General features: G+C 37.7%; 1 protein-coding gene across 1 annotated transcript in view; it reads right to left on the bottom strand.

The window, feature by feature from the left end:
• Positions 1-783: 783 nt before the first annotated feature.
• Positions 784-27,920, bottom strand: part of LOC103204725 (calcium-binding mitochondrial carrier protein SCaMC-1-like) — a 97,520-nt gene continuing 70,383 nt past the window's right edge. The window contains exons 7-10 of the mRNA XM_007949925.1: positions 22,755-22,862; positions 12,975-13,142; positions 2,519-2,669; positions 784-962 (exon numbers count right to left, since the gene is read on the bottom strand). Of these exons, the coding sequence (XP_007948116.1) occupies positions 784-962; positions 2,519-2,669; positions 12,975-13,142; positions 22,755-22,862 (606 nt within the window). The remainder of the gene's footprint in view (positions 963-2,518; positions 2,670-12,974; positions 13,143-22,754; positions 22,863-27,920) is intronic.

The raw sequence follows: 27,920 nt of genomic DNA, 5'->3' as shown, positions 1-27,920 counted from the left end.
AGAAGGCTTCACCCAGACCCTAGAGCAGGCACCTTAAACTCGGGCATCCAGCCTCCTAAATTCTAAGAGAATAAACTCCTGTTTGTTATGACCAAAAAAAAAAAAAAATTCTTCCCACGTTTCTCAATCAGAAGATAAAAGAAAATTTGTCCAATGCTGATTTTCACTCTCACACTGACTTCCTCATAAAAGATGAAAAATATCAAGAATGAAAATGAGCCAACAATGTGTATATTTACAAATAAAAGTGCCTAGAGAAGAAAGAAATATGTTACCATTAGTCCACTCACAATCTGACAGAAGGAATTATAAACTATATAAACTTTCCATTTTGCTTAAAGAAGAGAAACAGAGACTCAAATATTTGGTATAACATCAATTTTAAATGCACTGATTTTTCTTTTAGTGTATAAAACATTTCAAGCTCAGCTTTTTTTAAAAAAAGTGTTTAAATACAAAAAGGTTAACATAAACTGTGACAAATGACCAAATGTTTTACAATGTTACTCTATGCTATGTATAAATCCAATCAAAACAAATTTCAAGTTAGACTCAAGGGAGAATAGTGATAGTTGTGTAGATATTAAAGATTTTAAGTTCTTAAGAGATATTATCAAAATGATTATTTAATTTATAGATTTTATGACATAAAATAAAGAGAAAATATTTTACAATTACTTGATAATGTCTTTCCTTTTACAGAAAGATAAATATTTCTTTACAACACAGGTTTTGCAATACAATTAAGTGACTGTGGCAATGACACAATTCAGTATTTCACTCCTAGGTTAATCCCAAATGAGGTTTCACTTTTTCGTAAACCACACAGCCAATGGCTACTGCAGGAAGCACCTTTATGAGGCTTGGGGTAACACCCCTGAAAAATCCCCTTTTTCCATCTTTGTGATATATTTCTTGAATGAGATGAATCATAGAAGGTGTTGGTCCTCCTTCCACCAGAGCTATATAATGAGGGGAAAAAAAAAAAAGAAACAAACAACAGTATAATTCAGTATTTACTCTATACACATTAAGATAATGATAAATGAGAATTTACAGAGGTCCAAATTACTTCAGCGTACATCTCTCTCCCCACCTACAGGATAGTCCTGTTCTGTCTAATATGGTGACTACAAGATACTTAGAACAAAATTTAATTTTTTTTTACTGGTGCCACCAAGTCAATTCCAACCCGAATCAGCCATGTGATAGAGCAGCACTCCCCCACAGGTTTCCCTGGCTGTCATCTTTGCAGAAGCAGATCCCTAGATCTTTCTCCTACAAAGTCACAGGGTGGGTTCAAACTACCAGCCTTTCGGTTAGCAGCTGAGCACTTAAGGACTCCTTAAATTTTTATTAAGGAGCTCTGGTAATGTAGCAGTTACAGTACTAAAATTAAATAAAACTAAAAATTCAGTTTCTCAGATACACTATTAAAAAAAAAAAAAAAAGAACCTAAACCTACTGCTATCAAGTCGATTCCAACTCATAGCAACTCCCACTGGTTTTCCGAGGCAGTAAATCTTTACCAAAGTAGACTGCCCAGTCTTCCTTCCGCAGAGTGGCTGGTCGGTCTGAACTGCCAGCCTTTTAGTTAGAAGTCAAATAAATACCTTAGGCACTGTACATCAGAGCTCCTTTTAGATGCACTAGTAACATTTTAAGCTTTCAATAGCCATGTGTGACTAGTGCCTGGTCATATCATCACAGAAAACACTTGAATCTTTCATAAGGGAACTCAAAGGAGCTTTTGGAGCTGGGCATGACATACTTTAACACAAGAATGGATGGGTGACTGGATGGATAGAAAGCTTTTCACCTGAATTCCAGTATTAATTAAACTTAAAAATCTAACTAAAATAATAAAGTAAGAGGAAGAATGTAGAATATCACTTACCACATGACTCCTTAAATATTTTACTCAGGAAGATATTAATAGAATTATGTGAGTTGCTTACTTTTTTCTTCTTGAAAGGTGATAAAGGTATTTTCTTAAAATCTAAATTACTAACATTCTAATCTGAGAGAAACATAACATACTTTTCCTTCCTGCTTAGCATCTCCTCCTCATGTGGATCAGAGCACAACATAATTGACTTCAATTTCACAAATTTACTAAGTTCCTGCTGTAGTACATGACAGCAACAGCAGAACTAGGGGCAAATTACATGTTCACAATGAGTAACTGTTAATACAATTTGAAGAAAGCAAAACCTTTGTTGTTCTACTCGGTACTTCCTAATCGCAACCTCCTTAAAGAGATCATCAATAACTGAAGGAAATGTGGAGCGTTCCGACAAGAATTTGGGAGAAGAAATAAAATCTATCTACCACAAAAGGCTCTAGTCAATAAACAGAAATTCAAGATTCATGCTTTAAAAATCAAAGAGTTAGCTTTTGATTTATCATTTATATAGTTTTTCTGTTTCTGAAATCATTAATTTCTGCTCATTTAAAGCATGCTTTCTAAGTTAGTTATTATTGCATCATTAAATAAGCCAACAAAAACATAACTCACCTTGAGTCTGCATTCTTGTTCTAATTAGGTTCAGAGGGAAGGTGGCTAACTGACCACAAGTGTTAGACAATGTACAACATCCCAACAAAATCATTATGCCAGGGTCTACAGAATTTTCTGCATAATGTTCTAGCCAATAATTCTTCAAAAGCTGGCAGAGAAGAGTAGTAAATATACTTTACTAATATGTTAGTATTTGTTCACTCCCTTTCAACTTCTTAAGCAACTTCTTTATGAAAGAATATACTGAGAATTTCCATAAATGTTATCTGACTTAATCCCTACAGAAAACTGACAGGTCAATATTGTTTTTCCATTTGATAATTTCATAAGTGAGAAACTAAATCAGAGACTCAGTTATTGGGACCAGTCACAAAGCTTATAAATGGGAGTCAAGCTTGGTCAATTGATTTTAATAACAGAGTTCTTTCCTAAATCTTAACAAAAGATTGATCCGCACTCCTGGCTGTACAGAGATTGAATGTTCCTTCTGTTATATCAGGGAAAGGGTGCACAGATATTTTCAAATAAATATACAACATCATTGTGGTCCTCCTATATTTGCATCTCTGTGTGTGTTTTGTTTGGTTGGTTTGGTTTGGTACGATATCCAAAGACCCAAGCAAAATTCTGCAGAGTCCCAGAGATATTAACAGAACAATGTAGAGAAGTCTGCACAATCCATCCTAGTCTAACAAAACAACATCTTAAACTCTTAAGAGAGATTCATATTTATAAGTTTTCTTTCCCTTATATAAAAATGGCTGGGGAAAACTATTTTAGAAATACTTGGTTGAAAACAGTATCAAGATTTATAACTACTTTTATATCATCACTGAGTGTTCTTAGAACTTTTCATGTTATTAAAGATAGCAACTTTACCATTATACATTGGGGCAATTACTGTAAAATGTGAATCTGATATTCTGAAAAAGTAAATTTCAAGATGTCTTCACTCAATGTGCATTTATTACAGTCATGCAACAATAAGAAAGAAAAATGTAGTCAGTCTGGTATGAAAGCAAGATATTAAATTGTAGAAATGAAATAATGGAAGAAGCGCAACATAAACAACAGCAACTGATTTAATAGGATCACAGAAGAAAAAAGGAAAAGAAATGCATACTATAATAGTATTTTACACTTCTACAAAACATATAAGCATATTTTTTTAAGTGATAAATGAAATGCTATCTTTCACATGATGCAGGTACCACTTGCCAAAAGTACCACTGTGCCTGTGCCTGCTGTTCCTGTGTTGAGAATGAATTTGAGTTATTTTGATCACACACTCTCACTTGCTTTTATAGCCAAAGGGTATGTTATTAAGATGTTTTGGTTCCCTAGTGCTGCTTTAATGGACATACCACAAATGGGTGGTTTTAACAAACAGGGATTTATTCTCTTACAGTTTGTTGTTGTTGTTGTTAGGTGCTGTCAAGGTGGCACCAACTCATAACAACCCTATGTACACAACAGAATGAAACCCTGCTCGGTTCCAGCCCCATAATCCTTGCTATACCTGACTCTACCATTGCAACCACTATGTCAATCCATCTTGTTGAAGGCCTTCCCCTTTTTTCACTGACCCACCACTCTACCAAGCATGATATCCTTCTCCAGGGAATGTTCCCTTCTGACAACATGATCAAAGTAGGTGAGACGAAGTCTGGCCATTCTTGCTTCCAAGGAGCATTCCAGCTGTACTTACTTCCTCCAGGATAGATTTGTTCCTTCTTCTGGCAGTCCATGGTACTTTCAATATTCTTGACCAACATCATAACTCAAAACCATCAATTCTTCTTCGGTCTTCCTTATTCATTGTCCAGCTTTCACATGCATACGAAAGGAGTGAAAACACCATGGCTTGTGTTAGGCACCCCTTAGTCTTCAAAGAGATATCTTAGCTCTTCAGCACTTTAAAGAGGTCTTTTGCAGCAGATTTGCCCAGTGCAATATGGTGTCCGATTTCTTGACTGTTGCTTCCTTTGGTGTTGACTGTGGATCCAAGTAATATGAAATTTGTAATAACTTCAATCTTTTCTCCATTTATCATGATGCGGCTTATTGGTCCAGTTGTGAGGATTTTTGTTTTCTTTATGTTGAGGTGTAATCCATACTGCAGACTGTAGTGTTTAATCTTCATCAGCAAGTGCTTCAAGTCATCTTCACTTTCAGCAAGCAAGGCTTTGTCATCTGCATATTGCAGGTTGTAAGTCTTCCTCCAATCCTGATGCCATGTTCTTCTTCACACAGTCCAGCTTCTCAGACTATTTACTTAGCATACAGATTGAATAAGTATGGTATAAGGATACAACCTTCACACACTCCCATCCTGTTTTAAACGATGCAATATCCCCTTGTTCTGTTCAAACAACAGTTTCCTGGTCTACATACAGGTTCCACATGAGCACAATTAAGTGTTCTGGAATTCCCATGCTTCTCAGTGTTATCCATAATTTATTATGATCCACACAATCGAATGCTTTTGCACAGTCAATAAAACACAAGTAAACAACTTTCTGGTATTCTTTGCTTTCAGCCAATATCCATCTGACATCAGCAATAATATCTCTCATTCCACATCCTCTTCAGAATCCAACTTGCATTTCTGGAAGTTCTCTGTCAATACACTGCTGCAATCGTTTCTGAATTATTGTCAGCAAGATTTTACTTGAGTGTGATATTAATGATATTTTTTGATAACTTCCACATTCTGTTGGATCACCTTCTTTGGAATGGTACAAATATGGATCTCTTCCAGTCAGTTGGCCAGGTACTTGTCTTTCAAATTTCTTGGCATAGACCAGTAAGTACCCCCATCACAGAATCCAGTTGTTGAAACATGTCAATGGGTATTCCATCAATTCCTGGAGCCTTGTTTTTTTTGCCAATTCCTTCAGTGCAGCTTTGACTTTTCCTTCAATACTATTGGTTCTTGATCTTATACCACCTTCTAAAATGGATGAACATCGACCAATTCTTTTTGGTATAGTGACTGTGTATTCCTTCCATATTTTTTTGATGTTTCCTTCATCATTCAATATTTTGCCCATAGAATCTTTCAGTATTGTAACTCAAGGCTTGAATTCTTCTTTATCTTTTTTTTTAAATTTTTATTGTGATTTTGGTGAAAGTTTACAGAGCAAATTCATTTTCCACACAGCAGTTCATATACACTTTGTATCATGACATTAACTGTAATTTCCCACAATGTAACCCCTGTCTTCTCACTTCCTCCCCATAGTTACCTCTTCTGTGTGTCCTTCCCTATCAGGCACTCCCGCCCCCCTGAGCTATCTCCCTGTGCAAGCACTGCCCTTCTGTTCTCCCATGATTGATCACTCCAAGGAGTGCATTTACCTGATGTAAATGTTCATCCCATGTACCTGCCTATTGTTTGGCTGGAAGCCACAAGATTGAGTTCAATTCCAGACATAAAGGGTAGCTAGGGGCCATAGCCTCAGGGGTCTCACTAAGTTCTATCAGACCAGCAAATACACTTTTTTTTTTTTTTTTAATGAATTTGAGTTTTTTTCCACATTGTTCTCCCACTCTATCCAGGATCTCCTGCACCAGTCCCCCTCTGAGTGTTTGAAAGTGGTAGCATCCTCTAGTTCTTCTGGTCTCACAGTCATAGAGACTGAAGATTGCATGGTCTACCAGTCCCTTGGACTAATTGTTTACATGCATCTTTGGTTTTCTTCATTCTTCTTTGCTTTGAATGAGGAGAGACCCATCATTGCATCTAGATGGCCATGTGCAAACTTTTAAGACCCCAGTCAATACTAACCAAAGTAGGATGTAGAACAATGTTTCTGTGTAGTATGTTATGCCAATTGATCTTGATGTCCCCTGCAACCATGGTCTCGAGCCCACAGGGCCAACTACTTGCTCCCTCCAGGTACTGGCTGTGGCCAAGAAGCCACTACAACCTCGCCCCTTGTCAGCTCTACTATATACCTGGACATTCTACAGCACATACAAATATGTATGTAGAATCATTGTCTGCTAACCCTGTACATGTTCAGGGGCATAATGCCCCCTGCCTAGACATACCTCATCATTCAGCCTGTCCATCCATCCACCTGTACATCAGTGATTGCACTCTCTGACAGCACAGTACTGTACATGCAAAAGGGTTCATCTTTGTTGTCTGTACCTCCCATGTACCTCTCTAAGTCTTCCTCTTCCTCAGTGCCACCATGTTGATCATTCACATTTGGTACACTGCCCTTCCCTTCACCCAAATCAATACTTGTCTCTACCTATCTAGCAGTGTTCCCTCCCCTCCCCTCCCACTCTGGTAACCAATAAAGAAAGTTTACTTTCATTTATAAACCTTTCCTTGACTTTTTACAATAATGAACTAATACAATATTTGTCCTTCTGTGATTGACTTGTTTCACTCAGAATAATGTCCTCCAAGTTCATCCACATTATGTGGTGTTTTGTAGATTCTACATTATTCTTTAGGGTTGCACAGTATTCCATTATGCATACATACCATAGTTTACTTATCCATTCTTCTGTTTATGGGTACCTAGGTTGTTTCTATCTTTTTGCTATTGTAAATAGTGCTGTGATGAACATAAGTGTGCATATATTTGTTTTTGTCCTGGTTCTCACTGTTTTAGGATATATACCTAGTAATGAGCTTGCTGGATCAAATGGTATTTCTCATTACAACTTTTAAAGGAATCGCCATGCTGCTTTCCACGGTTGTTATATCATTTGACAGTCCCACCAGCAGTGCATGAGAGTCCCAATCTCTCCACATCCTTGCCAGCATTTGTTATTTTCTGTCTTGTTGAACTTTGCTATTAGTGCTGGAGCAAGATGGTAACTCGTTGTTTTGATTTGCATCTCTAATGGCTAATGATTGTGAGCATTTCTTCATGTATTTGCAGGCTGCCTGAATATCCTCTTTGGTGAAGTGTCTATTCATGTGTTCCACCCATTTTTTAATTGGATTGTTTGTCTTTTTGGTGTTGAGGTACTGTGTTTTCTATAAATTTTAGACATAAGTCCTTTGTCAGGTATGTCATTGCCGAGTATTTTTTCCCAATCTGTATGTTCTCTTTTTACTCTTTTGGAGAAGTCTATGGAATCACATAAAAATTTAATTTTTAGAAGGTCCCGTCATCTACATTATGTTCTGCTATATGTGCATTTTGGGTTATGCTTGACAGTCTTTTTATGCCATAAATTAAGGCCCTTAAATGTGCCCCTATTTTTTCCATGAGGAACTTTATAGTTTTAGGTTTTACATTTAAGTCTTTGATCCATCTGGAGTTAGTTTTTGTGTATGGTGTTGCAGTGAATTGCTTGATGTGGCCCTTCTAGCCATTGTCCTCCATTCTGTGATGTTTTGTAAATCCCATTATCCATGCCTATTTGGAGTGGTGTGGTAGTTAAGGTCAGGTATCAGCTGGGCAGCTGGTAGTAGTCATTCCCTATAATGACCAGCAATCGACTCTGTGATGGGATTTAGGTTATTTCTGTTGGGGCAACACAGGTGGAATGTAGCTTGAGTCCTGCCTTGCTGGAGGGTATAATTCAAATCACCACCCTTAGCTTCCCTGAGGGTATACCTACGAATCTCCTGGAAGATTCACTCTCCTCTTGCTCTGGGCTTTGTGTCTTGGATCATCCTCATCTCACCCCTGGATTTGGGACAGCAGCCATCATCTGATCTGCTGATCGAGGTTCATCAAATCCCGAGAGTTGGGAGGATCCTCCAGACCTACTCACGGGTGTGGGACTCGCCAGCCTGCCAGCCTCCACCACTACTACGTAAGATGAACCCTTGGGTGTCTGTGAGTTCTGTGAGCCGTTACAGCTAAATACAGAACCCTAAGACTGGGGAAATTACTGGAAGGAGGAGGAGGAGTTAATGTCTGAAATGATGGAGTGGTATGGTAGTTTGGACATTTGGGACATCTTTAACCTCCACCTCACGGGGACCAGCCTCGTGCTGATCTTTCTAAGAGAATTGTTCAAGCAGTTGTGAAGTATGGATCTTGTTTCATTTTTCTGCAAATGGATATCCAGTTTTGCTAGTACCATTTGTTAAACAGACAATCTCTTCCCCATTTAATGGATTTCAGCCCTTTGTCAAAAATGAGCTTACCATAGGTTGATGGATCTATTTCTGGCTTCTCAATCTATTCTACTGCTCTATGTGTCTGTCACTGTATCAATATCAGGCTGTTTTTACTGCTGTGGCTGTACAGTAGGTTTTGAGATCCAGTTTGAGATTTGGTCTGAGAACCACAAACCAAAAAGAGGGAAAAAGTAGTGTAGTTGCAGAGCTTCTAAACTGTGAGGAAGTCAAGAAAATTGCAAGATAGAATGGACTGTTCTAAAGTTGGGAAGAAAATTATAAATCACAGGGTAATCTGAAAGAAAAATGATAAACCTTCACATCAAAATTAAAAAAGGACAAGTACAAATATCTAGTAAATACTAAAACAATAGCAACAAAGGAAATGATAAAATGATTCATAAACAAAATGAGCTCAGCACAGAAAATTATATGGAACAAAGAAATCAGCAACACCACAAAAAAACACATAAAAAAATGACAGCAACAAATTGACACTTGTCAAAAATTACACTGAATGTGAATGGATTAAATGCACCACTCAAGACAGAGAGTTGTAGACTGGATAAGAACACATAACATCAATATGCTGTCTCCAAGAGACATACCTCAGAGGACCAGGTTTGCTGGTCTGATAGAGTCTGATGGAACCACTAAGACTAAGGCCCCTACCTGCCCTTCAGATCTGGAATTGAACCCACTCCTGTGGCTTCCAGCCAAACAAAAGACAGGCATATGAGGTGAACATTTACTTTAGGTAGATACACTCTTTGGAGAGAACGATCATGGGAGAATACAAGGGCTGTGTATGCACAGGGAGACAGCTCAGGGGGCAGGAGTGCATGGAGGGAAAAACAAAGCAAAGAGGTAACTGGGGAGGAATTTGGAGGGGCGCTGTTGCATTGTGGTAAACTGCAGTCAATGTCAGGAGACAAAGTGTACATGACCTGCTGTATGGAAAGTGAATTTGCTCTGTAAGCTTTCACCCAAATCACAATTTAAAAAAGAGAGATATATATACCTTAGAGACAAAGACAAAAATAGACTAAATCAAAGGTTGGAAAAAGATACATTAAGCAAATGGCAATCAAAAAAGAGCAGGAGTGGCAATATTAGTTTCTGGTCAAATTGACTTTAAGACAAAAATTATCATAAGAGACAAGGAAGAACATTATATAATGATTAATGGATCAATTGAACAAGAGGACATAACCATAATAAATATCTATGTACTCAATGAAAGAGCTCTAAAATACATAAACCAGACTTGAACACAATTAAAAAAGGCAAATATGATTCCACAGTCATAGTAAGAAACTTTAATACACCATTTTCAATCAAAGATAGAACAACTGGAAAGAAACTCAACAAAGATGCAGAACTAAACAATACAATCTACCAACTTGACCTTACAGACATCTACAGAGCACTTCACCCAACAACAGCACAACAAACATTCTTTCTCCAGTACACATGAAGCGTTCTCCAGGACAGACCAAATGTTAAGCCATAAAGCAAGCCTTAATAAATTTTAAAAATATTGAAATACTGCAAAGCATCTTCTCAGATCACAATGCTATAAAATTAGAAATCAACAATAGGAAGATCAATGGAACAAGAGCAAACACATGGAAACTGAATAACACCCTCTTTAAAAAACAACAGGGTAATAAAAGAAATAAAAAATGAAATTCAAAAATTCCTTGAATCCAATGGGAATGAAAACACAACATACCAAATTTTGGGGGACACAGCAAAAGCAGTGATCAGAGGCCAATTTATAGCAATAAATGCACACATCAAAAAAGAACAAAGTGACAAAATAAACACCTTAACCCACATCTCCAACAATTAGAAAAAGAGCAGCAAAAAAAGCCTACAGTCACCAGAAGAAAAAAATAGTAAAGATTTTAGCAGAAATAAATGAAACAGAAAATAGAAAGACAACAGAAATAATCAACAAGACCAGAAGCTGGTTTTTGGAAAACATTAATAAAATTGACAAACCACTAGCAAATTTAACAAAAGAAAAGAGAGAGAGAGGATACAAATAAAATCAATAACAAACGAATCAGGTGATATCACAACAGAACCAACTGAAATAAAAAGGGTATCAGGATACTATGAAAAACTATACTCCAACAAATTTGAAAATCTAGAAGAAGAAATAGACAAATTTCTAGAAAAATACTACTCACCTAAACTAACACAGACCTAGGTGGAAAATGTGAACAGACCCAGAACAAAAAAAGAAATTAAACAGGTCATAAAAAAATTACCAACAAAAAAAGCCCTGGCCCAGACAGTTTCACTGAAGAACTCCATGAAATGTTCAAAGAACTGACACCAGTCCTACTCAAACTATTCCAGAAACTATATACATAACATAACCTTAACTACCAAAGATGATCTATCTGAAATGGCTATACGGTCATAAAATGAAATGACTAGCCAACATGGGAGTAAAGTGGAGTCCTGCCTGATCAGTATTAGCATTTTTCCCTATCTCCATGCAGCCTCCCCTCCTCTCTACTACTCTTCTCGATTCTTCATTTTCACATCCATATCATAACACCTCAGTTTTTGCAATCTTAGCTGTACATCGTTACCTGGGGTGTTAAAAAATCTTAATCCCAAACCCCTCCCCAGACTATTTAAATCAGAATGCCTCAGGATGTAGCCCAAGAATCCCATTTTCTAAAAAAAAAAAAAAGGTCCACAGATGATTCTGATATATAACTGGAATTGAAAACCACTATTTTATCAGAACTTAAGTGCATAATGGTTATTACCAAAAATAATTTACCAAAACAATAAAAATAAATAAAACATTAGATAGCCAGAATGCTGATTTAAAAAGAAAAAATGAAAAGTCAAATAAAACCATTCAATTCACATTATGCTGAGTGAAATAAGTCAGTCATAAAAGGACAAATATTGTATTAGTCCATTATTGTAAAAGTGAAGGAAAGGTTTATCTATTGGAGGAAATTTTCTTTGTTGGTTACCAGGGGTGGGAGGGGAGGGGAGGGAACGCTGTTAGATAAAGATAAATATTGATTTGGGTGAAGAGAAGGGCAATGAACCAAATGTGAGTGACCAATATGGCAGCATTGAGGATGAGAAAGACATAGAGAGGTACATGGGCAGTACAGACAACAAATATGAACCCTTTTGCATATACAGTACTGAGTTGTCAGTGAAAGAAAACATGGGTATATGGACAGACAGATAGGAGGACAGGCTATACAATTAGTTATGTCTAAATGGGGAGTGTATCCAAGATCATATATAGGGTTGGCAGACAATGGTCCTATAAGTTTATGTGAATGATCAGAATTCCCAGGTATATAGTAGAGCTGACAAGGGGCAAGGTTATGGTCATTACTTGGTCACAGCCAGCTACCCAGAGTGAGTGAGTCGTTGATCCTGTGGGCTTGGGACCATAGTCACAGGGGACATCAAGCTCAACTGGCATAACATACTATACAAAACATTGTTCCACCTCCTACTTTGGCGAGTAGCGACCGGGACCTTAAAAGCTAGCAAGCTGCCATCTAGATGCAACAATGGGTCTCTCCTCGTCAAGAAGAAGAAAATCAAAATTAATGGAAACAATCAGTCCTAGCGACTGGTACACCATCCGATCTGCAACCTATACAACTATGAGATCAGAAGAACTAGATGGTGCCCAACTACCACTGTCATCCACTTGGAAGGGATGTAGGAGATCCTGCATAGAGAGGAAGAACAATGTGGAACGAAACTCAAAATCATTTGGAGGCAAAAAAAAAAAAAAAAAAGAAGGTGGGGACCAGGTTTGCTGGTCCAATAGAGCCTGGTGGAACCACTGAGACTATGGCCCCTAGCTGCCCTTCAGGTCTGGAATTGAAGCCACTCCTGTGGTTTCCAGCCAAACAAAGTACAGGCATGTGAGTTGAACATTTACCTCAAGTAGACACACGCCCTGGAGAGAACAATCATGGGAGAAGGAAGGGCTGCTTATGCACAGGGAGACAGCTCAGGATGCAGAAGAGTATGGAGGGATGGACACTGGGAAGAGGTAACTATGGGGAGGAAGTGGGAGGGGAGCTGTTGCATTGTAAATTTTGGTCAATGCCATGAGACAAAGTATATTATGTGAACTGCTGTATGAAAAGTGAATTTACTCTGTAAATCTTCACCCAAATCAAATAAAATTAAAAAAAAAAAAAAACCATTCAATTCATTTCTTGGTCAGAAGCTCCTTCATGAAAAGTAAATTACAACCAGATTTTGAGAACAAAAAACTGTTATTGTGCCATATTTGCAAATATGACACATAACGCCATATTATAAGAATAAACTTACCTCATAAACAGCAAGATCTATGCCTGCATAAGGTATAATACCTAGCACATTTGGAACATAACCTTTGAAAAAGGTTCTGACACCTTCTTGCTTTAGAAGCTTCTTGCCACAATCAATCATCCCTGAATACTGTCCAGTTTGACTTACAGCCAATCCGGTCTTTAGAACCTAAATGTGAAAGAGTAGAGTAAAAATCTATTGCTCAGATTCACCCAACTCATATAACAATCTGATGAGTTGTGTTATTTCACATCGTTTACTAATTATCATAGAAATAAAAAAAGAGAGAAAACTTAAACATACTTAGACTTCTTACTAATTGACACTTAACTGTGAAAAACAGGTACAGTATAGAATTTTTTAAATTATTCAAACAAGAAAATAAAGATAATCACTATGGCTTTGACTGATATATCCACTCAAATTTCTTCAATGTGCTGTGAGGCAACATGTTCTGAAACAAATCCATTAGAGATAGTATGATTGCTTCAAAATAAAGCAACCATAGCCAAAATGCAAGTTAAGAAAAATATACAATCATTTAAAAGTGAAGATCATTACTTTAAAAAAAAAATTCTATAGGGTGCAGACAACGTGGCAACCTACTAAATCCATCCAATCCCTCTACAACAGAAACACGGAAAAACCAAGTGAAATAGATACAAATAATGATCCTGGAATTCTGAGCATCAAATGAAAAGATAAAGAATTACACTGAACACAGATTAGAAAGGGAAATGGAGCAACATCAGCAACTGAGGAGAGTGAAGAGGCTGGAACCAGCCAAAGCATAGCCATTTTGAATATAGGCATCAGACACTGATGAGAGGGGGCGTGCAGGGGGACTTCACAGAACCCACACAGCAGCAATGATACAGTGTAGACAGACCAGAAGGAATTCAAAGAGGGGGACATTGACTCTCCACTAGTCAGCTATATCTACTATACCAACTACCTCACCCAAGAGATGAGCACCACTACCTGCTCCTACACCAATGGATCAAAAACAGATGACTGGCAACACCTGCTCATCCCAACTGCACCTTCTCTTCCTGACAAACAGGGACCTGCACCCATATTCCCATGAGTCATTTCACCAGTCCAGAGATAGCTAAGGAGTTCCCCCATGCTACCAAGCTAACAACCAAAGAAGCACAGCTACCCCACTCATCTGGATATACTAAAACAAAACAAAATAAAAAAGCAGTGTTAAACAAACCGATACATAATCATAAATAAAAATTACAAATAAAAACAACAATTTAAAAATGTCTCAGAGACAAGAGACAACTTCAATTCAAACAAAGAAACAGGACAAGATAGTAGAAGCAAGTGACCAAAATAAAGAATTGGGAAATTTCCCTAAGAAAGAACAAGTAATAGAAGTACCTGATAAGTAAGTCAGAAGATATATCTTTATAGGACCTACCAAAAGCTCAAGGGAACCATAAATCACAACCAAGGAAGAGACAGACAATACCCTTGAAGAATTCAGGAAAATCATACAAGAACAAAATGACAGAATAAATAGGTAAGTAGAAGTAATACAAGGACAGCCATTAGATATCTTGAAGATGAACACTGAAATTAGGAAAATGGGTGACACATTGGAAGAACAAAAGAGTGGAATAGAACCTGCTGAAGAACACATATTGCAGCTAGAAGACAAATCCCTTCACATCAGCTTGTATGAGGAAAAATCAGAAAAAAAGAATGAGAGAAATAAAGAAAACCTAAGAGTTACATGTGATGATATCAAAAGAAATAACATACATTTGATTGGAATTCCAGAACAAGAAAAGGGGAAAAAAAAGAAAAATCCACAGAGAAAATTGTTGAACACTTGCTAGGAGAAAACTCCCCCAATATCATGAAAGATGAAAAGATATCCATCTAAGAAGCTCAATGAACCCCATACAAGATAGACCTCAAGAGAAAGTCACCAAGACATATCATAATCAACCTTTCCAAAACCAAAGACAAAGAAAGAGTCCTGAAAGTAGCATGGGGAAAACTAAATAACCTCTGATTTCCTGGCAGAAGTCATGCAAACAAGAAGGCAATGGGATGATATACATAAAACCCTGAAAGAAAAAAAATGCTAACCAAGAATTATATACCCAGCAAAACTGTCCCTCAAATATGATGGTGAATTAGGACATTCCCAAACAGAAATTAAAGGAATTTGTAAAAGCCAGACCAATCCTACAAGAAATACTAAAAGGAATCTTTCCAACAGAAAACCAACAACAGAAGACAACAACCTAAGATTAAGATATGTAAAAACACCACCGATAAAGCCACCCAGGAAAAGAATTCTCAAATCTAAAATAACCTTACAAAACAGGAAATAGAGAACTAGAGGAGTAAATCTGTAAATGATACCAACTACAAAGCAAATAGAGATAAAAAATGGTATAATTACAAAACTTCCATATGGAGGGGAAGTCAGGACAATGTCAATATAGAAGAGACTATTACAAACTTGGGAGCTCTGGTAGCATAGTGGCTAAGGCACTTGACTGCTAACCAGAAGGCTGGCGGTTCAAACCCACCAGCCACTCCTCGGAAGGAAGGTTGGGCAATCCTACTTCCGTAGTGATACTGCCTCGGAAACCCAAGGAGGGGTCGCTATGAGTCAGGGCTGACTCGGCGGCACATAACAACAACAACAACATTACAAACTTAGATAAGAATTTACTACAGGGTAGTGGCATAGTGCCTAAGGCCTTTGACTGCTAACCAGAGGCTGGTGGTTCAAACCCACCAGCCACTCTTTGGAAGGAAAATTGGGCAATCTACTTCCGTAGTGATACTGCCTTGGAAACCCAAGGAGGGGTCGCTATGAGTCAGATCCAACCCTATGGCAGTGGTTTCACTGCATTGCATTCAACCACCAAAAAAAAATAAAATTAAATTAATAAAGCTTCTAACCAAAACAAGAAAGGAGAAAATCACAATGACTTAGTAAACATGAAAGCAACACTAATGATGAAAAGTGAAAGACAACTTGATAACAAAATGAATTCAGTACAGAAAAATATTCAGGACAAAGAAACCATCAGCACCACAACAAAAAACACAGAATGACAGCAGTAAATTTATACCTATTATTAATTATATTAAAAGTGAATGGATTGAATGCACCAGTTAAAAGAAAGAGAGTGACAGACTGGATAAGAAAACAAGACCCATCAATACACTGCCTACAAGAGACTCACCTTAGACACAAAGATAAAAATAAACTTAAAAAAATCTATCAACCTAATGGCAATCAAAAAAGAGCAGGAGCAGCAATCTTAATTTCTGATAAAACAGACTTCAAGACAAAATCCAGCATAAGGAATAAGGATGATAAAAGGGTGAAATGACCAACAGAGCATATCATAATAAATATCTATGCACGCAATGAAAAACTCCAAAATATATAAAGCAAACATTAACTGAAGTGAAAGGAGACATAGACTGTTCTGTAATAGTAGTAGTTGTTGTTGTTGTTGTTATGTGCCGTCGAGTCGGCCCCAACTCATAGCGACCCCTCCTTGGGTTTCCCGAGGCAGTATCACTACAGAAGTAGGATTGCCCAACCTTCCTTCCGAGGAGTGGCTGGTGGGTTTGAACCGCCAGCCATCTGGTTAGCAGGCAAGTGTCTTAGCCACTATGCTACCAGAGCTCCTTGTAATAGTAGTAGGAGACATTAACATACCACTTTTGATAAAGAACAGAACAATGAAGAAAACTCAACAAAGACACAGATCTCAAGAACACAATCAACCAATTTGACCTCAAATATATATACAGAACATTCCACCGAACAAAAACACAATATACATTATTTTCCAGTGGACATCTCCAGAAGAGATCATATGCTAAGCCACAAAATAAGCCTCAATAAATCTGAAAACATCAAAATACTACAAAAAGCATTTTCTTGGATCACAATGCTATAAAATTAGAAATTAATAATAGAAAGACCAGGGGAAAAAAATCAAATACATGGAAATTGAGCAACACACTGCTCAGGAACCACTGGGTTACAGAAGAAATAAACTGTGAAATAAAAAAAATTCCTAGAAACAAATGAAGATGTAAGTACAACATAGCAAAATCTTTCAGACACAATGAAAGCAGTACTCAGAAGTCAATTTATAGCAATTACTGCACACATTAAAAAAGAACCAAAATCAACATCTTAACCCAACAATTCCAACAACCAGAAAAAGAGCAACCAAAGAAGCCTATAGTCTCCAAAAGAAAGGAAATAATAAAGATCAGAGCAGAAATAAACAGAACAGAAAGAAAATAGAAAAAATTAACACGACTAGAAGATGATACTTCAAAAAGATTAACAAAATTGGCAAACCACTAGCAAATTTAACTAATAAAAAGAGAAAATGCAAATAACATGAATAATAAATGAAATGGGTGACATAACAATGGAACTAAATAAGAAGGATAATAACAGAACTGTGAAGGAAGACACTCTGGTGGTGAGTGGGTAATACAACTGGCTGCTAACCAGAAGGTTAGCTAGTTCAAATCTACCAGCTGTTCTGGATGATGAGGCAATCTACTTCTGTAAAGATTTACAGTCTTGAAAACCCAATGGGGGTCACTATTAGTCAGAATCAACTTGATGGCAGTGGGTTTTTATGAAGAACTGTACTCCAATAAATCAAAAAATCTAGAAATGGACAAATTTCTAGAAACATAAGACCTACTTAAACTAACACAGACTAAGGTAGAAAATTTTAACAGACCCACAAGAAGAAATTAAACAAGTGTAAAAAAAAAAAAAAGGTCCCCACCAAAAAAAGTCCTGGCCAAGCTTCACTGTACAATTCTATCAAATGTTCAAAGAAGAGTTGACACCTATCCTACTCAAACTATTCCACAGCCTAGAAAAGGACTGTACACCCCCAAATTCATTCTATGAAGCAAGCATAACGCTTATACTAAAACCAGGCAAAGACACAACTAAAAAGGAAAACTACAGACCAACATCCCTTATGAATATGGATGTGAAAATCTTCAACAAAACCCTAACCAACGGAATCCCACTCTATTATCAAAAAAATAATACACCATGACCAAGTGTGATTCATACCAGGTATGCAAGAATGATTCAAATAGGGAAAACAATCAGTGTAATCCATCACAAAAACAACAAAGGAAAATAACCAAATGATTACATCAATTGACGCAGAAAAGGTATTTGATAAAATCCAGCATTATTCCTGACAAAAACCCTCAGCAAATAGGAACAGAAGGAAAATTTGTCAGTATAATAAAGGGCATATATACAAAACCAAGAGCCAACATTATTCTCAGTGGAGACAGGCTCAAAATATTCTCCTTGCAAACAGGAATAAGCCAAGGATGCCCTCTATCTCCACTTCTATTCAACACTGTATTGGAAGTCCTAGCCAGGGCAATAGGAGAGAAAGGGAAATCAAAAGCATCCAAATTGGTAAGGAAGAAATAAAACTGTGCCTATTTGCAGATGGTATAATCCCATACATAGAAAACCCAAGAGACTCAATAAAAAAAAAAAAAAAAAAAAAAAAAAAACTACTGGGACTTATTGAAAGATTTAGCATAGTGGCAGAATACAAGATCAACGTACAAAAATCAGTTGGATTCCTCTACACCAGCCAAGAAGTCTCTGAAAAGGAAATAAGGAAATCAATACCATTTATAATAGCTACCAAAAAGATAAGATGCTTGGGAATAAATCTTACCAGGAATACAAAAGACCTATGCAAAGAAAACTACAAAATACTACTTCAAGAAACTATATGAGATCTACATAAGTGGAAAAACATACCATGCTCATGGATAGGATGATTGAACTCTATGAAAATGTCAATACTACCCAAAGCAATCTATACATTCAATGCAATCCCTATCCCCATCAACATTCTTTAAAGTTATGGAAAAATCAATCACTAAATTTATTTGGAAAGGAAAGAGACCTCAGGTAAGCAAAACACTACTGAAGAAGAACAACAACAAAGTAGGAGGTCTCACATTCCCAGATCTCAAAACCTACTACACAACCACAGTTGTCAAAGCAGCCTGGTATTCGTACAATGACAGACACACAGACCAGTGGAATAGAACTGAGAACACAGAAATTGATCCTTTGACCTATGGTAAGCTGATCTTCAACAAAGGGCTGAAATCTATTCAAAGGGGAAGAGATAGTCTCTTCAACAAATGCTACTGGCAAAACTGAGTATCCATTTGCAGAAAAACTGAACAATACCTCACATCATACACAAAAACTAACTCCAGATGGATCAAAGACATAAATGTGAAACCTAAAACTATAAAGTTCCTTAAAGAAAAAATAAGGGCAAACTTAGGGGTCCTAATTTATGGCATAAAGAGACTATCAAGTATAACCCAAGATGCACAAACAGCAGAAGATAAACTAGATGACTGGGACCTGCTAAAAATTAAACTCTTATGTGCATGAAGAGACCTCCAAAATAGTAAAAAGAGAACCTACAGAATGGGAAAAAAATATTTGGCAATGATATATTGGATGAAGGATTTATCTCCAAAATTTGTAGAAAACTCCAGCACCCCAACATCAAAAAGATAAACAATCCAATTAAAAAATGGGCAGAAGATATGAACAGACACTTCACCAAAGAAGGTAACCAGGCAGTCAACAAACACATGAGGAAATGTTTGTGATCATTGTTGTTGTTGTTGTTGTTATGTGCCGTCGAGTCAAACCCGACTCATAGCGACCCCTCCTTGGGTTTCCGAGGCAGTATCACTACGGAAGTAGGATTGCCCAACCTTCCTTCCGAGGAGTGGCTGGTGGGTTTGAACCACCAGCCGTCTGGTTAGCAGGCAAGTGTCTTAGCCACTATGCTACCAGAGCTCCCATTGTGATCATTAGAGAGATGCAAATCAAAATAACCGTAAGATACCATCTCACCTCAGCATTAACAGCAAAGTTCAACAAAGTAGATAATAAATGTTGGCAAGGATGTGGAGAGATTGGGACTCTCATACACTACTGGTGGGACTGTAAAATGATACAACCACTGTGGAAATCGGTATGGTGATTCCTTAAAAAGTTGGAAATAGAAGTACCATTTAATCCAGCAATTCCATTACTAGGTGTATATCCTAAAGAAGTGAAAGGCAGATGTATGTACACCCATGTTCATCGCAGCACTATTCACAATAACAAAGATATGGAAACAACCTAAGTGCCCATCAACTGAGGAATGGATAAACAAACTGTGGTACATACTCAAAATGAAACACTGTGCAATCCTAAAGAAAAATGCAGAATCTGCAAAACACTACATAACATGGATGAACTTGGAGGACATTATGCTAAGTGAAATAAGTCAATCAATCACAGAAGGACAAATATTGTATTAGTCCACTATTCTAAAAAGTGAAGGAACAGTTTATACATAGAAAGAAATTTTCTTTGTTGGTTACCAGGGATGGGAGGCTAAATTCCTAGATAGGTTGAAACAAACAAACAAAAGATCTATATATAGTGGCTAAGGCACTTGACTGCTAACCAGAAGGCTGGCAGTTCAAACCCACCAGCCACTCCTCGCTCAGAAGGAAGATGGGGCAATCTACTTCCGTAGTGATACTGCCTCAGAAACCCAAGGAGAGGTCTCTATGAGTCAGGTCCGACTCCATGGCACATAAGAGCAACAACATGTATGTATGTATGTATATATATATATATATATAAAAGATTATTATTGTTTACCAAGGGTAGGAGGGAGTGGGAAAAGGGGAAGCTTTTGTTTGCAGGGCACTGAGTTTATGTTAATAGTGGTAAAATATTTTGGAAAAGGATAACAATAATGGTGACACAACATGAAAAAGGTCATCAATGTCCCTGAGCTATAAATAGGGAAGTTGTTATGTTGGTGAATATTTTGTTGTGTATGTTTTCACCATAATAAAAGTTAAAAAAAAAAAACTTTCTGCTCTCATAGTGCATCGTACACTCACCTCTTACCATAGTAAATTTTCTCTGCCTGCTTCACTGGCATGTTTTTCTCCTCTTACTTCCTAAATTTAGGACTTCTCAAAAGTTTTATTCTCAGTGTTTTTAAAAAAAAAAAAAAAAAAAAACTTCATTTTTTTCGTAGGCAATCTCATGGCTTCAACTATCCTCTTTCTACCGGTCTCTCAAATCTCAGTCATATTTTCCAACTGCCTGCTGACAATCATAACTTGGTTGTCCCACCAATAACTCAAATTAAATATATGCAAACTTGAAATCATCATCTCCCAAAGTCCAGCTTACTTCCTCCATTTTCTACCTCTGTTAGAGACAGAGTCAGTCAGAAATTTTCCAAATACTCAGGCACAGATCCCAGATAGAGCTTCCTCCCCCTCTCTCTTGCTATTTCCTGTCATTTCTATCAGTTATCACTCCAGGTCTAACATGAGTCAGTTTTCCCTACCCATTAAGGTGTGCCTGACCCAAGCCATGGTATTTTCAATAGCTTCATATCCATGCAAAAGCTGGATAATGAATAAGGAAGGCCAAAGAAGAATTGATACATTGAATTATGGTGTTGGCAAAGAATTCTGACTATACCATGGACTGCCAAAATGAACAAACAAATTTGTCTGGGAAGAAGTACATCCAGATGCTCCTTAGAAATAAGGATGGCAAGACTTCATCTACGTACTCTGGGCACATTATCAGGAGGGACCAGTGCCTGAAGAGTGACCTCATGCTTGGTAAAGTAGAGGGTCAGCAAAAAAGAGGACGACCCTCAGTGAGATGGACTGACAAAGTGGCTGTAACAATGGGCTCGCAGACAGCAATGATTGTGAAGATAGCACAGGACAGGGCAGTGTTTCATTCTGTTGTACACAGGGTCACTGTGAATCAGAACTGACTCAATGACACTTAACAAAATAGCACATCATTACCCTAAATAATGGTAAAAATCTTGTATCTATGTCTTCCCATGTCTCTAGTCTCTTTGCTATAAAATATCTTATAAAGATCATACTTTATGCTCCAAAATCCTTAATGGCTTCTTATTTTTAAGAAATTAAACTTATATTCTTTAAACTGTACTCAAAAGCCTTTCTGATCATCCCCCAACCATTCACCTATGCTATTATGCTACTTTACAGTCCAAATCCAAATATTTATTAATTTTTTAATCCCTATTGCTTTGCTTGGGCTGTCATCTCCATCTGAAATCTCCTTCATCATCATCTCTACATGTCCAAATATTTTCTAAGCCAACCTCACACATTCTATTCATGTCTCTCATGAAATCCCTAGCTGGAAATAATTTCACCCCCATTAAATTTCCATAGTATTTCAAATTTACTTTTCTTCTAGAATTTATATTTTCTATTTTGTATCATCAGTATCAATGTATCTGTCATATCCCCCTCCTAGATTACAAGCTCCATGACCAAGATACAAGTCTGATTCTTCTCTGGATTCCCCATATCACCTAGCAACACACCTTAAACTTGGTGGGTACACAATACAAATTTGCCTAATTAATGAGTTAGTGATTTTATAATCATTAATCAACAAAACTATTTATCTTCTTGGTACATCTATAATACTACCCCTGTATTAAAGAAAAAAGAAAAATGTCTGTGCAAGCCAAGTTAATACGAGATTTAAATCCTGTAGCTATAAACATCAATTTATTACACAAAATTCTGATTGGGAATTCATTTACAAAGAATTTGCTTGCATTGGAAGTATGACTTTAGTGAAATTTTTATAATAATACATACCTCCATTGGATAAACACAGGTCTGGGCAGCTACACCAGCCAATGAACCAGAAACAAATCTCTCAAGATTTCCTATTTTAGCACCATCAAAACTAAGCCATTTCTTAAACTGTATAAATAAAAGTATTTAAATATATAGTATTACTGAAATGGAATGCATATTGTCTCTAAATTTATAGTTTTATTAGCATAAAATGATAAAAAAATAAATAAATTATACCAGATATCCAACATTAGCAGATGCTTGTAGAACATCCGATTTTAATTTTTATGCAATTACTTTTCTAAGACAGTAAGTAAACAACCTCTAATGGGCATATTTTTCCTTTATTTCTGCAGAATAAGTTAGAGGCATTAAGTCACTTAAGCATATTCATGAATGTGTTTTTTTCATAAGAGGCATGCAAATGAGACACAGGGGGTTGGAACTGAAACTTTCCTCTCCTTGTAGCACTACAACTTACCTGTGGACAGTATTCAATGCTGTTTGGTTACTGGGTTTTTAGGAATAGCAACAATATGGGAGGCTCTTTTTGTTACAGGAAACAACAGTTTGCTCAGGTTAGCTCAAGTAACAGGGAGGTTATTACAAGAATACATGTGGAAATAAGGAAAATGGGAATCTCAGCCTGAAAGTCAAGCTTCATAGGAATCAAAAGAAATCAAGTTTCATGTGATTAAAACTGGAAGATTTTTCAGGATCAAGAGAGCCCCAAAAAACAGATTATCTTGTCACCTCCTGTTGTTTTAGGTGCTCTCAAGTTGATTCTGACTCATAGTGACCCCATGTCCAAGATAATGAAACTACGCCTGATCCTGCGCCATCCTCACAATCCTTGCTATAGTTGAGCCCACTTTTGCAGCTACTGTGTCAATCTATCTTGTTGAGGGTCTTCTCCTTTTTTGCTGTCCCTCTACTTTACCAAGCATGATGTTCTTCTCCAGGAACTAGTCCCTTCACATACATGACCAAAGTACATGACACAAAGTCTGGCCATTCTCACTTCTAAGAAGCATTCCCAATATACCTCCTTCAAAACAGATTTGTTTTGTTCTTTTGGAAGTCCATAGTATTTTCAATAATCTTAGCCAACACCACAATTCAAATGCATCAATTCTACTTTGGTCTTCCCTGTTCATTGTCCAACTTATACATATGAGGCAATGAAAAGACCAAGGCTTGGGTCAGGTGTACCTAGGCAGGCTGATTTCCTGTTTGCCTTCTCTAGTGGCCTGTCACCAGTGTAAATTAGTTATGCTCTCTGAACTAACTTTCTGGTTCTCAAATCACTAACTCTCCATGAGAGTTACTGGTTCAGTTAATATGGCAGAGATTGCTAACCATTCCCAGTATTCATTATCATCTTCATACTGTTAGTAATAGAGCTGACTCAGCTACAATCTACATTTCCCTCTTCTCCCTTGCAGCTAGATTGTGTGAGTAAGTGACTATGGCCAATGAGATATGAAAGGAAGCTGGATGTGCAAAATCTGAGATACCACCTTAAAGATGCTTGCCCTGGATTCCTCCTTTCCCTAAGTCTGGGACATGGCAAGGACAGGCACAGCCTTGATTGTACCATGTACAATGGTAGAGCTGTGCTTTAGCTCTGGAGAACTTGCCTCTATCTTATTAAGCTACTGTATTTTGGAATCTCTTTGTTATAACATGTTAGGACAAGCCCTAACAAACATAGAAATTGGTTATTGAATGTGAGGTGCTGCCTTAACAAAAGCCTACAAATGATGGCTCTATCTGTACTATCAGGACACAGATATTACAGGTTAAGAAGGTGGAAATCTTTGTAATGCTTTATGAAAATATGTGATTATTTACACTGCGTCCTATGATAATTTAGAAGGCAGACTGTGTGCTTTTAGAGCCTTTAATTCTAGGAAAACTGGTTGAACAATCTCAGAATTTTGGCCAGTGTTATCTGGTCATGGCTGCTTTAGCAAGATCTATAAGGAAGCTCTGGTGGTGCAGTGCCTAAGTCATGTGATTGCTAACCAGAAGGCTGGCGGTTCAAGCCCACCAACCACTCCTTAGAAGGAAGATGGAGCAATCTACTTCCATAGTGATACTGCCTTGGAAACCCAAGGAGGGATCGCTATGAGTCAGATCCAACTCAACAGCAATGAATTTGGTTTTGTGGGTTTTTTATAAGAGAGGTCAAGGATCTCTGGCTCCTTGACCTCTCTTTATAAACCAAACGGTGAGTTTGGTTGTTGTTTTTTTTTTTTTTTTGTTATAAGATATATAAGCATCTCTCTGCCTTTCTACTTAAGGACCTTCCCCAAAGACAGTTGGCAAGCACAGATGGAAGGAATTTCTCTTTGCTTGGCTTAAGTGTCAAGAAATGAGGGGCTTCAGAGTTAGAAAAGCTACTTGATTCTATACCCTAATAGAATGATATAAGATTGTCCCAAAGAACTTGCCTCTCTGCAAAAATCCAATTAAGGGTGTTGTCTTCTGATCGAAGTCTATTGTGTCAGTTGACATCAAGATAACTGCTATAAAAATGAAGGAGAAAGGGGATAACTGAGAACAGTAAATAAAATATCAGAAGTGATCTTTGGATGTGCATGCTTTCATATGGTATTGACTGGAAGCAAACAGAGAAGAAGTATAAGAATTGTTGAAAGAATTGTACTGCTAGAGAAACCATAAGCCCAACCTATACAACCCCATGTTTCCTTCATCCCTAAAGCAACTCTCAGGCCCCTAAACTTGAATGGACAGATAACTGGCCATGAAAGATGCTTCTGAAGCCCTGCAGCTTGGTCAGTTCTATAAACATTCATACTGACAAAGTCCCCTTCTCTCTCTGCTTTTCTGTCTCAGAGCCTTCTCCAAAGCTTGGGAGCCTGCTCAGACCAGAAGTCGGGGAAGTTAAAGTCCTAGAAGCAATACCCATATTATAATTCCATCAGGAACTGGGTAGATAAATGCCTTGGCTCCCTTCATTTTTGCAGGCATTTCTGAGAGGAATTTTACACATTTCTCAGGACTTCCACTGGAGTCAAGCTTCTACCACCTATAATGAAACCTTACTTATGCACTCTTACACTGCTTTCCTTCCTTCCCTATCTCAGTCTCCCTGCATCCTTACTCCTCCTTCTTTCCAAATAAATTACCTGCACCCAAATGGCACCTAACAACAACCTAGACTCTGCTTTTAGGGGAATATAAACTAAGTTAGAAGCTACTAAAAGTGGTCCCAAAAAGCAGTCCCAGTGGTATTTTCTGAAACTGACTCATTCACCTTGAGTGGCAACAGAACCCCATCACAAGTGGTAAATGGCATGACAATGACCTCTGGTATGCTATGGCATCACAAATACTAATATTCTTAGCCATGACAGCTTGGGATGAGGTACTGGTGGGATGCAAAGCATTATGTTATACAACTTCTCTAATATTGAAAAATATGGGACCATTATAAGGAGTGTGGAGTGTTTTGACTTTTGCTAACTAAATGTTTTAGAATACTGAAGAAAGAATTTCAGGGATAGGTCAGAAAACTACCACCTCATCTCTGGTAGCTGAGAACAGACTGTTGAAAATCAGGCTCAGATATAAATGTAAAGGTAGCAGAGTTACAAGCCTCAACAGATCTCTTATGCTAAGGTCATGACTTTCATCGGGAAGGAGTAGGACCTTGAATCTATGATAGAGACATTTGGATGTAAGTATCTGAGAAACTGAGCTTTCAAATTCTCTGGCACCTCCAATTTGGCAAAAAGTTGCCTTCTCCCCACTGTTAGAGGAGAACAGCCTTTCCTTGTCCAGAGACTATGCAAAAGCTTCAAAGAGGGATTTCCTAACAAGATGATGCTTGTCTTCCATACAATCTGTCCACGCCTCTTCTTATTATCTCCCAGCCAATAACTCTTATAGGTCAGACAGACCAATCAGGAAAAGATCCATGATCTAGAAAGAAATAGCATTCTCACCAGAGAATTTCAGAATCTGAATAATATGAACTTGCAGGAGCCAGTGGAACATGTGTCGGAGTTGATTATAAAAGTATTGGACAGGGGGAGAGAATATTGGAATATAAAGCTAGACAAAGGAGTTTACTGAAATGGAAGTACTCTCCCAAGACAAAAGACATCTTGAATCAGTCCTAATATGGTGATGAAATGGCTCTTGAAAGCTTGGATACAATTGTAGCCAATAGTAAGTGAGGTAGCAATGTCAAAGTCTTGATAAAGTGCTGAGGAAGAGGTCAGCAGATTCAGAAAGGTGGAAAAATTAGAAAGAATTTTAACATGAGACTGAAGAACCCACAACTGACTATGTTTCCAGTATGAAAGGAGAGTCCTTGTTAAAAGACCAATGGTGGATGTTCTTTGTATGTCAGGCTCAACAGTAAAGGATGTTGCCATGGAACTAGGTTCACTAGTAACAATGAAAATAGAGGATTCCTGATCTGGCAAGATGGCGGACTAGGCAGAAAGACGGCACAGACCCTCTTCAACAAAGAAAAGGGAAACCAATTAACACAGACACAGAAGATAATCCTGGACCACTGAGCCTTGAAGGAAAGGATGCAGAATTGGACTAAACCCCAACTAGCAGAAGAATTGGCGTGAAAATAACAAAAAAGGAGACAGACGGAGCTGTGGTCTGGCAGTGATCCTGAGCGATCCTGATGGCACAGAAAGCTTGGAGATTCCCAAGGGGTGGTAGGACCTAAGAATTAACCTAAAAATCACCCTGCTAGCCAGGGACTGCACAGAGGACTGTGCAGGGTGGCTGGGGAACAAACGGAGAAGGTAAAGAGAAAGGTGGCCGGCGCTGTGGACTTTTGCTGGTCTGGAGGGTGCCGCCATTTTGAAGATTTAAAAAGAAGCTTGATTATTTTGGATATGTAAAGAGACAGCCCCTCACAGATTCCCGGGGCTTAAGAACAGTTCTGCTTTACAGCAACCCCAACAACACTCGGTACCTGCAAGACTGAAAAGGTACAACACTCCACTTGTTACTCTAATACCCTACACCCGCTTGGTGAAGGGAGGTGCGGCCATCCCCCACTCCCACTTACCTTCTGGTCCCATAGGAACTCCATCACAGTCTGTGTGCTCAGACAGAGCCTGGGTGCCCTGCCCTGTCTTCCACCAATTTTTTTTTCTCTTTTTTTATTTTTATTTTTATATTTTT

This window comes from Orycteropus afer, unplaced genomic scaffold (genome assembly GCF_000298275.1).
Source record: "Orycteropus afer afer isolate SDZICR_OR568_19922 unplaced genomic scaffold, OryAfe1.0 scaffold00010, whole genome shotgun sequence".
Lineage (NCBI taxonomy): Eukaryota > Metazoa > Chordata > Mammalia > Tubulidentata > Orycteropodidae > Orycteropus > Orycteropus afer.
The sequence above is the reverse complement of the archived record's forward strand: the minus strand, read 5'-3'. Positions and strand labels throughout refer to the sequence as shown.